Below are 16,935 nucleotides of genomic sequence, written 5' to 3' on the forward strand. Positions count from 1 at the left end.
GGAAATACACAAATGGTCCATAGACATATGAAGAGATGCTACACATTATTAATTATGAGGGAAATGCAAATCAAAATCACAATATATCACTTTATGCCTGCTAGGATAGCTATTGTTTTTTTTTTAAAGTAAGTGTTGATAAAAGATGTAGAATAAAGGAAAAGCTTGTACACTATTGTAGAAATATAAATTGGTATAGCCATTATGGAAAACAATATGGCGTTTCCTCCAAAAATTCAAAATAGAACTATCATAGAATTAGGAATTCAGCAATCCTTCCTCTCAATATATAGCCAAAAAATATTGAAATCACAGTCTCAAGAATCAGGAGAATATTTGCATCCCCATGTTTACTGTAGCAGTGTTCACAATTGCCAACATATGGGGAAAAAAATCTTAGTATTTATGGATGAATAAATAAATAAACAAACTGTGATACACATACAGAAGAATATTATTCAATCATAAAAATGAAGAAAATTTTGCAATTTGCAATAACATGGATAAATCTGGAGGACTAAGTAAAAACAAGCCAGACAATGAAAGACGAATACTATAGAATCTCACCTATATGTGGAACCTAAAAACTGTTGAACTCATAGAAGCAGAGGGTAGAACAGTAGCTGGAGATTGGGTGGCAGAAATAGGGAAATGTTGGTGACTATAGTTAGTATTGTATTGTTTACTTGAAATTTGCTAACAGAGTATACCTTCTTACTATACACATAAACGCTAATGTGACTGTGTGGTGATGAATGTGTTAATTAGCTGATTGTTGCAACCAGTTCACAATGTATATGTATATCAAATCATCATAGTGTAGACTTTGAATACATATATTTTTGTCAATTATACCTCAATAAAATTGGAAAATACTAAAATTAATTAAAAAATACTTTTCTTTCCAACTGTGCAAGACATTATAATTTCAACTCATAATATCTTAACAATATTACCAATGAGATATTTCACATTGTAAAATATTCTACATCATGCTAAGTCTTGATATCTTCTATATATCTTATGCTCACAGCATATCTCAATTCAGACACTACTTCTTTTATTTGGTCTGTATTTGATTTTTTAAAAATTATATTTGAAAAGTAGATTCATAAAACTTACATTTCCCAAACATACTTGGAAATCCCTAATAACTGAATTTAATTGTTTTTAAATTAAAGTTAAATACAATTACAATTTAGTTATTCAGTTGGACTAGCCATATATCAAAGACTTATTTGGTCATTACATTTGGGTGCAGTTCTAGAATAAGTGTGTAAGTTTAGGTAAAATCTCTAGCTTGACATTAATATTAACAAAAATCAATTCAGTGAACAAAATATCAAGTTGGTAATGGCGTACTAATATTGGATATTATAGATTACCTTTAATCTCTTTCTGTTGGTTCATACCCACTCAGAGTTGATAAAGCTAGAAGAAATAATGAGGTTATCCAGAAAAGATCTTGTAAATAGCAAGGAGACTGAGGTTAACTGGAGGAAGATTAGACTTCATGATATGAAAGAAAAAATTTCTCAATACTTAACTCCTTCTAGACTTTATCCCTAATACTGAAGGAAATAGATTCAAATGGTGGATAGATTTTGGAAGAGGACAGAGAGAAGGTGCCTGGTCATTATGGAAGTGGATAGTTCTGTTACTTTTTCATCACGTTCAGCCAAAAAGCATCCACCACAACAAAACCAAAAATTATAAAGTAAATGTTTCTGCATTTTCTGAAAACAACAAAACTTTCTTTTGTTCTACTTAGGCAAATGTATAAACATGTTTCTTTGATAAAGTCATTAAGTAAAAATCTGTAAGATTATTCACTACATTTTGAAGAGCATATTTCACAAGTGCTTCCTATTTTATGACCTAGAACTCCTCTTGCAATATCCAGAAAGGATTCTCCATTGATCAAGAATATTCCATCATTTATTTATCAAATCTTCTTTCAGTAATTATTTTCTAGGCAATTTGCTAGGCAAAGAAAGAGTTGTATGAAGAAAGGTACTGGTTGTGATGAGAGCTCTCTTGAGTAGGGTTGCTAGATTTTGTAAATAAAAGTAATTCCAAATCTTGCATGGGACGTACTTATATTAAAACTTAGTTGATATTTATGTAAACTTCAAATTTAACTTAGCATCCTGTCTCATGTGGCAAACCTACATTAGATGAACAACTTGGAAGTGGAGGTACAGTGGTTGGAGAAGAAAGGAAGGCTTCCTTCAGGAAGTAATTTCTAAAGTGAATCCTGGGAATAGTAGAGAAGAGGCAGGGAAGAACCTTTTGGACAGAAATACAGAAATGCAAACTGAGTCCCAAGGCCACTGTAGTGAAGGAACTGAAAGAAGTAAAAACTGGGGTGAGGAATGCTGAGAATATGATGCCTGAGGGAAAAATAGGAGCCTTACCTTGCAGGATTTTGTAAGCCTTTTAAGGAGTTAGCACTTCAAGGTAAGATTAGTGAGATTACATATGCTAACGAACTCTAAGCAACTCATTTTGGCTACCGTTTGAATGGTACCAGTTAGGAAGCTACTGAGATAATTTTGGTGAGAGTGAATTAGGGGCCTGAACAGAGAGGCAGTGGGAAGACAGGTTCACTAGCTCACACCTCAACTGGAGACTGCAGAGAAGGAGACAACTACAAAGAGGAATAGAGAAGAGGGTTGAAACGGAGGAAAACCAGAAGCAGCACGTATTAGGGAAAACACTGAAAAAAAGAGTCGACAAGTCAGTTTTACTTATGTATTTATTTATTTATTTTTGAGTAGTCAAGTAAAAGAAGTGACTAATGGATTTTGCCAAAAGGAAGTCACCAGTGACCTTTGGCAAAGTCAGTCTCAGGGGAATGGTTGACACCAAAGGAAGTCGCAATTGTTTCAGTACATGATGCTGGCCTGGGAAGCCCGTTAGATTCAAGAATGTCAATTCTTCTCTGCCCTTTTAACAGTCGGTCGAGGGTGAAGGACAGGAGTAGAGTTTGGAGATGGAGCGGCCAATTCTCCAATCAGGTGGAACAGCGCGGCAAGCTGATCGCTAGGGACCAATCCTTTCCTAGAGGCCACTTGACTGACAGAGACAAGCACCAAAGACTGAGCGCAGAACGGGAGGCGACTCACAAAGGGGCGGATTCCAGGGCACTAACCCGGAACCGGTTTGGGATTCGATTCCCATTGTGAGGCCTGGCCTGAGGCGGGCTCTCGCCCAGAATGGTAGTGCCCTTCGGACCAATGGATGAGCCGCATCTAATGAGCGGCATGTACTCCAGCCAATGGAGGGAGTGAGAAGTTGGTGGGCGGGGAATTAATGAAGCGTCCCTTTTTTACCACCCTTAGAGGCGATCTTGTGGAGGTGCTGCCAGGGTCGCAGGTGAGCAGTACGGTGCGGGAGGAGACAGCGAGGGTGACAGGCTCTACGGACAGTGGGTGTCCTCGCATGGGGGGAGGGTCCCGGCGGGGTCAGCGGCAGGTTGCGTCTCGCCGCTACCAGCCTCTGACCCTGGCTTTGCAGCGTTAGCGGGACTACAACATTTGAAAGAAGTACCTAGCGCGGCTGTCCCTGATGGGAGAGGGTTAGAAGGGCCCAAACCCCTGAAACAAGGCTGCGGAAGTTTCTGAACACCCAAATCGGGACTCCCATTAAATATTCGGAGAAAGGAATCCTTTTCCAAGTTGCCCTGGCTCTCACCAGGTGCAGCCGCATCATGTGGCTGAGTCAGGTGCGCGCCCCCTGTTCCTGGGTGGCCTCGCGGGAATCCTGTCCTCCTGGTTTCTTCATAGGGGGTGTTTACTGAGCAGTCCCGCAGGAGGCGGCAGCTTGGAGCAGGTGAATGATACTTTGGTGACTCTTTTCTAAACTCGTTTACCTACAAGTTTTAAAGAAGAACATACTATTCGGCAGGGAAGTTAATTTCCTATAAGAACATTGGGGGGCAGGAATCATACTTTAAAGAGGATTGGGGTGGACATTGAGGGAAGTTTTGTAGGTGTATGATACTTTTCTTCTCCAATTGCTTAATGAATTTACCCTTTCATTTTTTTTTAACGCAGATTTTACTGCCTGATTTTTCTCAGACCTCTTAATTATGTCTTATCATGCAATATAGGAACGGAACTTCATTCTCAATTGTTAGTCCTTGTTAAAAATTGCGTGTTATAATATTGTTTTGGTGGTGCGTCATCTGCATGAGGATTACGTAAGTGAACTGCATATTATTCCTATTTCCTGACAGTAAAGAATGATTGTGAGATGGGATTTCAGGAAAATGACTGTTCTCTGTGATTGTACATTACAGGTCTATAAGTTTTAAAGATTCCAACTATTGAATTCCCTCCTCTGAAGATGGGGATGGCAATCAATTAAAAATGGGATGGCATTTTATGGGATGTTATATTCGGTGTCTAACACATAGTAGGAACTTAATAAATATATATATTTTTTGATGGCAGAAAACCCAAGCTTCCAAAATATAAAGAAGACAGAAAGATATCCATTCCTGAAAACATAGCCTTTATGTGTGTTAGCAAATTTTAACAACACAATATGCACTGAGGCTGGCACTTTTTTTTTTTTTTAACTTAGAAAATGTCAAGCTTTCATGCAAAGGTTTGTTTTCACACAATAAGCCAAGACTGTCAGGAAGTCTAAGATGTGTTCCAATATTGGTTTTGATGAAATAGTTCATTAGCTCAGCATAGATCACTCATGGCTTTGCAGCGTTAGCGGTACTACAACATTTGAAAGAAGTACTTAGCGCACTAAGTAGTACTAAGAAGTACTTACTGTCCCTGAAGGGGCACCACATTAGAAGCTAGAAGTATGGAGATAGAAATTCTTGGGAAAAATATGAAAATGGCAACAACTGTTGTCAAATTTTGACAATGACTGTTGTCAAAAAATATATTGACTTGGTGGTAAAAGCACTGCTATTTCTGCTGTTCCAATAAATTTATACCAAATTGATGAAATGATCTCAGATTCTAAGAGCAATAAAACCTGATGGTGGTTATCTGCATAAATTAAGATTCTCTTGACAATTTCAGTCGTTGTTTATCATATATTTGTTCTTATAGTTTGTATAGTATTATAGTAATAGTGCCTCCATATAAAAGGTAACCCTGAATTTCAAAAAAATGTGAACTTTCATAGTTATATTTGTCTTGTTCAGTACATTTTCTGATCAAAGTTCAGGGTGTTATTAAACCAACATTAAAGATTAGCTGATATTTGGCCCCGACCTAGTTTCTTAGCTTTAATTCCTGATACCTTCACCTTTTTTCATGTCCCTCATTAGTCTATTCATGTATAAGACCCACATCAAAAGCTAATTCCTTCTCAAAACCCTTTTTGATCCCATTGAAGATTTCTCCTTCTGGATATTCAGGGTATTTTGTTAGTACTTCTTTATTGTACTCTTCATATATTAGCATTAATCTTCAGTAAAGAAACAGTTGCTTACTATGTCCAGTTACTGTACTAAGAGGTAATGATAGTACATATTTCTTGTGGGCTTACTATATCTTTGTCATTATAAACTTCTTAATTGCATTTTCTCTTTTATTTTTTTTATTGGTTGTTCAAAACATTACAAAGCTCATGACATGTCATCTTTCATACATTTGACTCAAGTGGGTTATGAACTCCCATTTTTACCCCAAATACAAATTGCAGAATCACATCGGTTACACATTCACATTTTTACAAAATGGCATATTAGTGACTGTTGTATTCTGCTACCTTTCCTATCCCCTACTATTGCATTTTCTCTTTTAAATCTTAAAACATCATGAGTCTTATTATTATTTCCATTTATAGATGAGGAAACAAGTACAAAAGGTTACTTTGCTTGTCACAGAGCTATTAAGTGGTGGAATTGGCATATAAGCCTATGTAGTCTATTCATGACCTTCACTTTGCCAGATTCATTATAATTTTTTATGTGCATTTCATTATGCATCTATGTTTTACTAATTTCACTAGATTGTAAATTATTTGACAACCGGAGTAATATATTTAGCTTTGATTTCCTGTTGCCTTTAATGTAAAATAAGTGACTGTAGTATAGTCTGATAGTAGAAGTATATGGCAAGAACATTGGACTTATGTGAATGAGAACAGAAAAGTGCTCTAGAACAGGAGACATTTAAATTGAGTTCTAAAGGATGAGTAGACATTTGCTAGACAAAAGGGCAGACACCATGGGAGTTGGGGAGATGGGCTAGAGAACACAACTGTGATAGTCCTCAAATAAATAGGGATCATGACAGAGCTGTGGTGTCCAGTGTAGTAGTCAGTATCCACACGTTGTTGTTGAGTACTTGAAATATGGCTAGATTAAAAAAGTGAAGTATAAAATACTGACTGGCATTTAAAAAGTATGTAAAATACCTCAGTAATTTCTTAAATTGATTACATGTTGAAAGGATAACATTTAGGATATATTGCGTTAAATAAAATAGAATTCATTTTTACATGTTTCTCTTTACTTTTTTAATGTGGTTACTAGAGGATTTAAATTTATATATAGCTCTTATAATTTCTATTGGACAACACAGTTCTAGAATTTAGAGGAATATTATAACTGGCACTGATTTCATGTGGACTGTGCCTACACGTTTGTTGGAGAAAGTGGGTTGGGGGTTGGTATTAGGGTGATGGTTAAAATTGGAAAAGGTAAATATGATAGTATGTTGGTAAGACTCCATAATGAGTTTATAACAGGAAGAGAGGAGGAGCAAGGTAAGCAAACTTAGCTCTTAAGTGCAGTAGAAAGCCTTTGAAAGGCTTTTAGGGACTCTACATATTTGATAAATGAAGCAGTATTTCTTAATTATTCAGTCTGATAATGGATATTTCAGATTTATATTCTTAAGTTAGTCATAATATTTTCTAATAAAGATATGGGTGTCTAAAGACATTCTTCTTATAAGAATGCTTTATTCTCAGAAGAGTAGTCTGTTTCTTAAGTCTAAATTGACTTACCTGTATTGGTTGAAGTGTTTCCAATAAATAGAGGTGTGAATTGGTTCTTATGATTCGGAGGCATTCTTCTGGCTTCTGACATAACATTATGTCAGTCATTCCCCCCACCCCTCAAATAAACTGACTTTTTCTACCTTGTAAGTCTTTTGTGGTAGGTGAGTTTTTCCTCAATGATCTCTGAAAAGAAATTTCTTAGCAGTAATAGCATTTGTACTCCTTGCTTTTCTGTATATGTTTGAACAAGTAGGTTTTTAACACTGATTGTCTAAGCAGGATTGTTCTCAGTTTTGTCTGCCAATGAATATTACCTAGAGATCTCTTTAAATTCTTAATGCCTGCCTCTATTGCAAAAAATTGTTTTATATGGTCAGAGATGGGGATTGGTCATAGATACTTTGAAAAACTCCTTAGGTGATTGATTGTGTGTGTATGTGTGTGTGTGTGTGTGTGTGTGCGCGGGCATGTGCCCATTTGCTACTAGGTAAATGGATGTGGCTAGTACAAAGTAAGTTGTACCTGTAACTATTAAATTCATACTGGATTTTAGAAACAGTGAAAAAACAAGAATGGAAATGGAAATATTACTCAGTAATTTTGTATTGATTACATAATACAATGATAATATATTGAATATATGGTGTTAAATAAAATTTGTTAAAATCAATTGTACCTCTTTGTTTTATTTTTACTGTAGCTACTAGGAAATTTTAAATTATATGCATGGCTCACATATTTTATTGGTTACTATAAAGAGAGGAGGAGCAAGGTAAGCAAACTTAGCTCTTAAGTGCAAACTTAGCTCTTAACTTAGTTAAGTTGTAGTCCTAGGACCAACAGTATCACATGCTATTATAAACATATATGATTTTTCTGGAAAGAATCTTAAGAAATTATTAGTTACATTGCTGGTAGGGAGACTTTAACTTCATTTTGTACCATTACTTAGATTTTTTAAACATATATGCATATTTTTACTTTTTGTATCAATAAATTTGTAAGATATATATTTGTGAGACTTAAAATATCTAATTTTCTATAATAAAAATCCCTCATAAGTAGATTTTTAACATAATTTTAATCTCCTCATAGTAAAATATGCCATGGGCTAACAAACAGTCACATGGTTAAAGCAGTGATGACTTATACACATGATCCTTAGAGCCAGTAATGGTGGTGGACAGAGTTGGTGAGCTTGCTGTCTAGCACAGCATGTTCTGTGTCTAGCACAGCATGTTTTGCCTCTGTGAATATGTGCACAAATGAACATGTATATATACATTTCCTTTCCCACTTTTGTTGACTTGTATTAACTATAGTATCCATACAGGGATGACGATACACTAATGCTGTGTCTATAATAATATGACATGGTGCATATAGTTCATCATGCAACATAGTATTTGGTTTATTCATGCAGTACCCTACTGATGAATGTTTTTACTTTTACTTTAAAAATGTAATAGTTCAAGAAACTATTTAAATGCTCTGAAACAGTCTGTATCTTTTAGAAACAAAAAGTCATTCTTCTTACCACATTTTAGATAATTTAATATGGAATTGGATGTCACTTTAGCTCTCTGTTCTATTTTTAGGACATCTAACCTCTGATCCCATTTTTCAAAATGTCTTTTATAACCTGCTTATACTCAGTAGATACCCCTAGGAAGCGAGGTAGTCTGTTTGCTGAAAAAAAATTTCAGAATTTTTTTAGCCTATTAACTGTTAAATTCTTTGGCATGGTTATGAGGTGAGTAGTTTAGTACCTAATGTCTTCACTAACTGATTCTTGCCTATATTGACTTAGATTGCCTTCTTCCCTTAATATTATGCTTTTTGTACCCGTGGAAATTTCAGTTTTTCTTTCTTACCTTCTTTCATTTATTTTCTGTTTTTTTTTTTTTCTTTTCCCATCTGCTGAGCACGTTCTTTTAATTTTATATTTTTTACATCCTCCTAATTGTTAGGCATACTACCATGTATTGAAGATACTGTCTTTGGAGCAGGTAGACTACCCTCTTCCAGGTCCTCAGTGGTGGGACAAATGATGAAAAAAGGAAAAGGCCAAGTTTGACTTCAGTAATTCCTTTGAGTTATCTTTCAACTTAGTGTACCAAGAAGCAGCAAACTGAGGCTGGGTTAGTGATGTATGTCAGTTTGCTTCATTTCTTTTATTGTGCACTATAAACATGGTACCTCATGAGCATTTTCAGTCTCCTCTAGAGGAAAGCTGAATACTTACCCATCCTATTAGATAGCTTAAATTGAAAAAGGAATGTTAGGCTTTTTAGGCCTGAGTGCTAGTTAAATATGATTCTCTAAAACTATTTTCTAAAATGTTCACTAAATTTGCTTGGGATCTAATGTTAAAACATACCATTTCCATTTCTTTCATCTTATTGGTGGATATTATTTGATATGTGCAAATATTGTAGCCATAGTGTTCTAAAACTGATATTTTGGCTGATTTTTAGCTCCCAGCATGACACCTGTGAAAATAGAGTTGAGATGTACACATTTGGCATTTGTGAGCTTTCATGAGTAGGCTCCATAATATCACATATATATATTATAAAGCATATTAATAAAGAACCATAGACCTCCCATTCAGCTTACCTGGAACAATACCAATATTGTGACCTCTGTTTCATTTTGTCTTTGATGTAATAAAGTTTAAAAGCTTTTAATAGTGCTTAATATGCCAGTAACTGTTCTCCATATTTTACTAAATCTTTTTTTTTTTGCTTGTATTGTCTCTGAAACAACATTATCATCATTATTTTCCAAATAAAATTGCATACAAAGAGCTTAAAGGCCCCCCACCTAAGAAGTGGTAGATCTAAATCTAATCCCTGGATTCTGACTCCAGAATTTGTGTTTATAACAACTATACATACTGTCTTTTTTAATGATGTTTTAATTTATTAGTATATTTTCTTATATTCTTTTGACAAAAGGCTTAGATTTGACTGAAAGGCTAGCATATACGTAGAATAATATTAAGCATGCTGTCACTGATTATATTCCAATTTAATGGATTTTAATTTATCAGTAAATGTCTTTGAGAAATTCTGTTTCAGACATAGTTTGCTTGCAGTCCTGTTTTTGTTTTTATATACTTTGCTCTTTTTTGTGTTTGTGGAATTGACAGTTGATTTTTTTGAGAGTACATTTTCTGCTGTTTAGAATTTTTCATTCTCTCTGACCTCTATTTCAACAGCAAGTGGCCATTCAGGAAATGATTATTTCACATGAGTGAGTAGAAACAAAAAGATAGGGTGTTTGGCATATATTTGGTGATTTTTCTGGATACACACAAAGCCTGTGGAACAAAGATTACCGGAAACTAGAAAAGATAAAATATGAATAAAAGTTTGATGAAATGGAAATAAATGCTGTCTTGGTAAAGTTTAAGAATGAAGAATTAGCAACCACTTTTAACTGTAAAAGAGTATTCAAACAGTAAAAGAAAAGATTTTTGTGTATTTTTAAAATTTAACCTTATTTGTTTATTTTTGCTTTAGTAGAAGGTACTATTTCCATTATGAATTAGTAGAGAAATATTTTTCACATCAATAAAAATTTAAAACTGGTAGTCATGAAAGTGTTTGAGAAAAACCAGGTTAAAAGGTAAACTGAGATATAATAAAATTTTTTAAAGTTTATTTGAGGAAACAGTGGTTTATAAATTGGGCAGCTCCAAACTAGGAGTGTTTCAGTGATTCTGCAGAGGAAGTGCCAGGAGAAGGCTTTTATAGAATGAACATGGAAGTAAAGCAATGAAAATATTTGATTCATTACATTTATATGGTTGCCTCCATCATTCTATAACCATAAGTTGGCTGCTTCTGATTGGTTGGCCTTAGTTTTTTTTTTTTTGTTGTTGTTTTGTTTTTTGTTTTTAATGTGGCATTTACAAGAAGTAGCCCAAGTATTTCACTTATATTTGCAAATCAAAGGAAGGTCACTTAGGAGATCTAACTGATTACTTTGTTCAGGGATTCTTCAGGCCTTCTCTCCATTTTTATTTACTTTAATACATGACAGGGAAAACGTAACTGGTTGAAGTTTGGAGTTTTTCTGCTTATATATGGAATTTATCTGGACATTCCACATAGATAGGAATCTGTTCCTTTTGAAAATCTGCTAAGTGGTATCTCAAAATTCATCAGCAACACATTTCTGATTTAGCTGTCACAAGCTGATAATTAAGTTGAAGTAGATGTGACACAGAGAACTCGGATATAAATCCTGTCATTTAAGTAGCTGTGTGCAAATTAACCTTTCAATTTTGTTTTAAAAATAGAAATAACTGGTATCTTTAATACAGTGCTGTGGTGGGGACTAAATGACAGGATTTGGAACTTTATGAGTATTTGGTATTTTTTCTTCATAATGTCAGGAAAGGTTTATAGTCAGGCAGTGAGAGAGTTGGAAAGGTCTTTAGCAATCTCATTCCATCCTCTCATTATGTAGGCTGTATTCTATGGCAGTATTCGTTGAGTGAATTTGAAGTCAGAAATATAGTTTTATAAGTATTGCTTGTTCTTTCAGTCATTGTTTTCCTTTACATACTTTTAAAACTCAAATAAGAGATTTTCTAACCTTTATTCCTCTCTTTTTTTTTTTCAGTTAAACCAATATTTATAAAGCAGTATGTGCTACATTATACAAGGCACTTGAACCTTTTTAGTAGATGGTTTCATTTTCTGCCTCTAGGAAAAAAAGTGAATTCCTGACTCAAGTCTGAATATCTGTCCCAATCTTCTTAATGTACCTTCCCACAATGCAAAGTCTGGATAGCAGAAAAACATTTCCTAGGTCCATTACAATGAGGATTTTGATATACTTTATATTCATTCCACCAACCAATTACTCTTATATCAGACTTGGAATCAAGGTAGGCAAGAGAGCCAGATGTGTGAAACACCCATTTTACTGATTGATATATAGGTCTTGTTCAGAGATTCTCAAACTTCAGCATGTATTGCAGTCTTCTAGAGGGCTTATTAAAACACATTTGCTGGGTCCTACCCCTAGCGTTCCACATTCAGTTAGTCTAATGTGGGGCTAGAAAAGTTGACCTTTTTCAGAAGTTTCAGATACTCTCTTGGATGATACTATAGCATAAACGTCATCTGGAAATTGGAGAAACATTCTGTTTTAGATCTTAAGTGCTTGAATGAGGATTCTTTTTCCTTCAGAATTTATATTGAAATTTTGCCACATGACTATTTTAAAAATTATTTCACAGAGACTGAAAGTATACCTAGTTACTTGCTAAATCACAATGTTTAAACTCTACAATAAAAAGTGGCCAGAATGTTATAAAGTATTGCTGAGAAATTCTCCGAAGAAAATAAATATACCATTCAACCTGGTTTTATTTCATGTTAGATGTTGGGGGTGGGTTGAGGGAATGGGTACGTCATAGTATGCATTGAGGGACAGAATTAGAGTGGTAAACTAAGAATTGTACCCTAGATCCCCAAAGATTTAGAAATTTAAATTTTTGGTTTTTCTTTTAATCAACAATGTTGTTCTTTTCTGATTAATAGGTGGGATGGCTGAGGAAAAATCTTTACCATTTTTACATTACCCCTTTAATTTGTTGTATCCTTATGTTTTCATTAAGGAAATTTTATTCTCAGTTTACAGATTCTAAAAGTGAGTTTTAATTGTTGAAGTGGTAAAATGTGGATAATTCTTATTTTTTTGAACAGACATTGTCTCAAACCAGTTTCTGAGTTTTATTCATTTTACAGCTTAGACTTTCAGTTTTCCTATTTTCAGTATTCCAAATGGCCCTTTTAACAGATCATCTTATTCATTCAGTGTATATTTGTGTTGTGCTTGCCACATGCCAGAAACTAAGGCCTGAGAAAGTGATGGTGAGCAGAAATATCTTTGTCCTCAAACTTATGAAGTGGGAAAGAGAGTCTCTGAGCCATATTTTAGCAAAAGTACAAAAGTTAAACAAAAGTAGAATAGACTTTATGCTGTTTGACTTACCAAGAAAAGCTTCAATGAAAACATGTTTAATTTGGGGGCTGAAGCATGAGGAATTGAGTAGGCCAAGAAGGAAGCAGTCCATTTTCTAGGCAGAGGGAACAGTGTGTTGACAAAGGCTTTGAAGCAGGGAAAGAACTTGAAAGGAATAGATGACTGAAAAGTCCTGTGTAGTTGGAGACTACAGGTTGATTTAAAGAGAGAAGGAGCTAGAACAGTAGGAAGTGGGTCAAGAGTGCAGCTGGTGAGCAGCCATTGTAGCATTCCAGGTGAGAAGATGGCAGCTGGGATCATGGTAGTATTGGCAAAGACAGAGAAGTAGGCAATTTTAAGCCATAGAATGTTGTAGGTTTTTGTTTCTTTTTAAATTAATGTGGCTTATTGGGGTTAACAGAAGTTGAAGTTTGATTGATTGATTTTACTTTTCTTTTTCCCTTTAGGAATTATTATCCAGCCTGCCTCTACTACTAGATGAGTAGAAAATTGAGTGATTTAAACTAAGTTGCCAACAAGGGTTTGTCCTTGATTCATGTGCTTTGCAGCACTCTTCAAGTTCTTTTCACATTTTCTGTAAAAACTCCATTTAATTAGAAAAAAAAATGAAGCAGTTAAAAAGAAAAAGGAAAAGCAATTTTAGTGTTCAAGAAACTCAGACCCTTTTGAAAGAAATTACCAAAAGGAAAGAAGTCATCTTTTCCAAGCAGCTCAATACAACAATAAACGTGATGAAGCGAATGGCTTGGGAGGAGATAGCACAGTGTGTGAATGCTGTAGGAGAAGGAGAACAGAGGACAGGGACAGAAGTGAAAAGAAGGTACCTTGACTGGCGAGCACTTATGAAGAGAAAGAGGATGAAAGCGAACATTAAGCTGGTTGGATCGGGGTTTCCACTTCCCACATCTGATTTAGATGACTCTCTTACTGAAGAGATAGATGAAAAGATTGGATTCCGAAATGATCCAAATTTTGATTGGCAAAATGTGGCAGATTTCAGGGATGCAGGTGGATCCTTAACCGAGGTCAAAGTGGAAGAAGAAGAAAGGGACCCCCAGAGTCCTGAAGTAAGTATTAGCTGTGACATTTTATGCCTGTGTGTGTGTATGTATAAATATATAATTCTTGATTGTTTCAGTAATATCTGGCAATTCAATGTAAAAGGTTTTCACAATTCAAATTAAATGGTTTTATGTGTTTAAACAATACAGAAGGTCTTTTAAGAGCAATTTGAACAAATTGGCAACTATGAAGTAGAAATAACATTGAAAATGATTTTCTCTTTTCTCAGTTTGAGATTGAGGAGGAGGAGGAAATGCTGTCATCTGTCATACCAGATTCCAGGAGGGAAAATGAACTTCCTGACTTCCCCCACATTGATGAGTTTTTCACCCTTAACTCAACACCATCCAGGTCTGCATATGATGAGCCCCACTTGCTTGTAAACATAGAGAAACAGAAACTAGAGTTGGAAAAGCGGCGACTAGATATTGAGGCGGAAAGGCTGCAGGTGGAAAAGGAGCGCCTACAGATAGAGAAGGAGAGGTTGCGCCATTTAGACATGGAGCATGAGCGGCTGCAGCTAGAGAAGGAGCGGCTGCAGATTGAGAGAGAGAAATTGAGGTTACAGATAGTCAATTCTGAGAAACCATCTCTGGAAAATGAACTTGGCCAAGGAGAAAAGTCCATGCTTCAGCCACAGGACATAGAAACAGAGAAGTTAAAACTTGAGCGAGAACGCTTGCAGCTGGAAAAAGATAGGCTGCAGTTTTTGAAGTTTGAATCTGAGAAGCTACAGATTGAAAAGGAACGCCTACAAGTGGAGAAAGAGAGACTTAGAATTCAGAAGGAAGGACACTTGCAGTGATTTCTTTAGGTGGCCATTTAGTGACTGTTAGTAGACTAGGTTTTTCTCATACCAGGTGATATAAAGGTGATTTCTGGATTAGCTTTTTTTTTTTTTTTTTTAATTACCTAATGCCAGTGTTTTCAGTAGGAAAAAGATAGATACGTGTGGGTGATTATATGCTTGAATAGTATATTATATAAAAATCTCTGTGCCCTAGTATAAACACAATAGCAGAAATTATTGTGCTAGACTCTTCACATTAGTAATATTATATAGAGTCTTGTATTATCTGTGCACTCAGAGTTTACAATTATGTCTGTTAAATTCTAACCCAGTGGTTCTAAACTAGGGCTGATTTTGGCCCCCAGAAGACATTTGACAATGTCTGGAGACATTTTTGTCAAAACCGGTATGGGATGGCAAGTTGCTACACCGGCTAATATGTAAAGCCCAGGGATCCTGCTGAACATCTATAATGCATAAGGTGCACAGTTAAGAATTTGCAAACCCAAAATGTCATTCATGCCAGGTTTAAAAAACCATATCCTAGCCCAACTAAGCCCCTCTGTAATGTTTTAGAATATTAAAAACCTCAAATTATGTAGGTAGATACTTAAATTGCCAAAAACTTTGAACTATGAAACATGACTGTAGTATATTGAATATAGGAAGTGATGAAGATTATAGGTATTTTATCTCCATGTTTTCATCTATAATAGCCTGATATTCAGAAAACGACAGGGAACTCAGAGATTGTCTAAAATTGGCCACTTTGAAACAAAGTTCATTCGTCTATTGATGCTTTAGAAGCAACATACAACTTGAAAACTTTGGTTCCCTTTCCCCTTTGAATCTGTTGTCTCAGTTTGAATATAAAAATTGTCATTTTAATGAAGTACTGAAGTGTTATGTAAGACAATGATAGAAGCTAGTAAAAATGTTACCAGTGTAAAAGTGGTACCAAACAATCTGTGAGCTTGGACCCAGAACATGGTTGCTTGACTTTTAAATAAAGACTGTTTGGGAGTAGGAAGTGGGGAGAATTTCATGTGTATCAAATAATGATGATGATGTTAAAATAATGAAATAATGATAATAGCTGAGTGTTATTGGTGGGGAAAGCACTAACACAAAATTTGACCTAACCTGTACAACATTCGTGAGAATAGTGCTGTTATTCCTGAATCTGAAGCTCATAGAAGTCACAGTGAGTAAATGACTGTTTTTTGTTTTTGTTTTTTTTACATTGTAGAATGTTTTGTCTTTGCCCCTCTGCGAGAAGCAAAGTTTGTACCCTTAGTCTCTTTGCTGCTCTGAGGCAAAGAGCTTGCTTAACCTGGTAATTTGCCTTCAGTTTCCTGAAGGTATTTTTTCCACAGTCAAGATGAGGCTGATATACACTGAAGTTGAAAATGGCTGCACAAGTTCACTTTGTGTTTTCTGATTTCCAGGGCTGATATGTAGCTTTAATACATACTCTTCTATTGGCATACTACCTTGATTCTGTGTTTGTTTCTTATTAAGAACAGCTTGAAATCATGTTGACATTGAGTATGGGTATGCAAGAGAAAAATATACTTCTGCTTACTTACCCTGATTTGAAATAGTGTTATTTTTCTATAACTATAATAAATGCTTCTACCATAGAAATAAATTTGCCTATCTATTTGTCTGAAAGTTTATCATTTCAAGTGATGCTCAGTGCTCATGGGTAGTGGTTAACAAGCTTGGGAGAGATCCCTATCATGGTGAATGGGGGCAAGAGCCTAACATTCATGCTAGGCTTGGAGCTATGTGTCACATAATTATCTCTTTGCCCCTCAAAACAACCCTTAAGCTAAGTCATGTTATCTTCATTTTTATAAGAAAAGAAATAAACTTCCTAGATTCAATTAACTAAATGCCTAAAAATTATATGCCAATACGGACCCAAAAATTTAGCATAAGATCTCCCAGGAGAAGTAGTGAATATATAGGTGTAATCATACTGTAGCTTTGCCATTTGCTATTGTGAACGTTATTTAACTTGCCCTTCCACTTGATTTCCTTGCTTGTAAAATGAGTATAATGCTACCTTATCTGCTAGAGCTCCATAG

At 35.2% G+C, this 16,935-nt stretch overlaps 1 protein-coding gene across 4 annotated transcripts; it reads left to right on the plus strand.

Moving 5' to 3' along the window:
* The first annotated feature begins 3,246 nt into the window (after positions 1-3,246).
* Msantd4 (Myb/SANT DNA binding domain containing 4 with coiled-coils) lies at positions 3,247-16,507 on the plus strand. Of its 4 annotated transcripts, XM_046466471.2 has the most exons (4): positions 3,282-3,378; positions 4,059-4,204; positions 13,437-14,057; positions 14,282-16,507. In XM_046466471.2, exons 3-4 carry the CDS (start codon positions 13,596-13,598, stop codon positions 14,855-14,857), a joined length of 1,038 nt encoding a protein of 345 aa, XP_046322427.1. In that variant the 5' UTR covers positions 3,282-3,378; positions 4,059-4,204; positions 13,437-13,595; the 3' UTR covers positions 14,858-16,507. The 4 variants fall into 4 exon arrangements, with proteins under 4 accessions (XP_046322423.1, XP_046322427.1, XP_046322429.1 ...); XM_046466467.2 differs by lacking the exon at positions 4,059-4,204 and having other exon boundaries at positions 3,247-3,378; XM_046466473.2 differs by lacking the exons at positions 3,282-3,378; positions 4,059-4,204 and adding an exon at positions 3,406-3,834.
* The last annotated feature ends 428 nt before the right edge of the window (positions 16,508-16,935 follow it).

The sequence above is a fragment of the Marmota monax genome, unplaced genomic scaffold (genome assembly GCF_021218885.2).
Source record: "Marmota monax isolate L192 unplaced genomic scaffold, Marmota_monax_Labrador192_F-V1.1 WCK01_AAM20220418_F8-fsc00045, whole genome shotgun sequence".
In the NCBI taxonomy this organism is placed as follows: Eukaryota; Metazoa; Chordata; class Mammalia; order Rodentia; family Sciuridae; genus Marmota; species Marmota monax.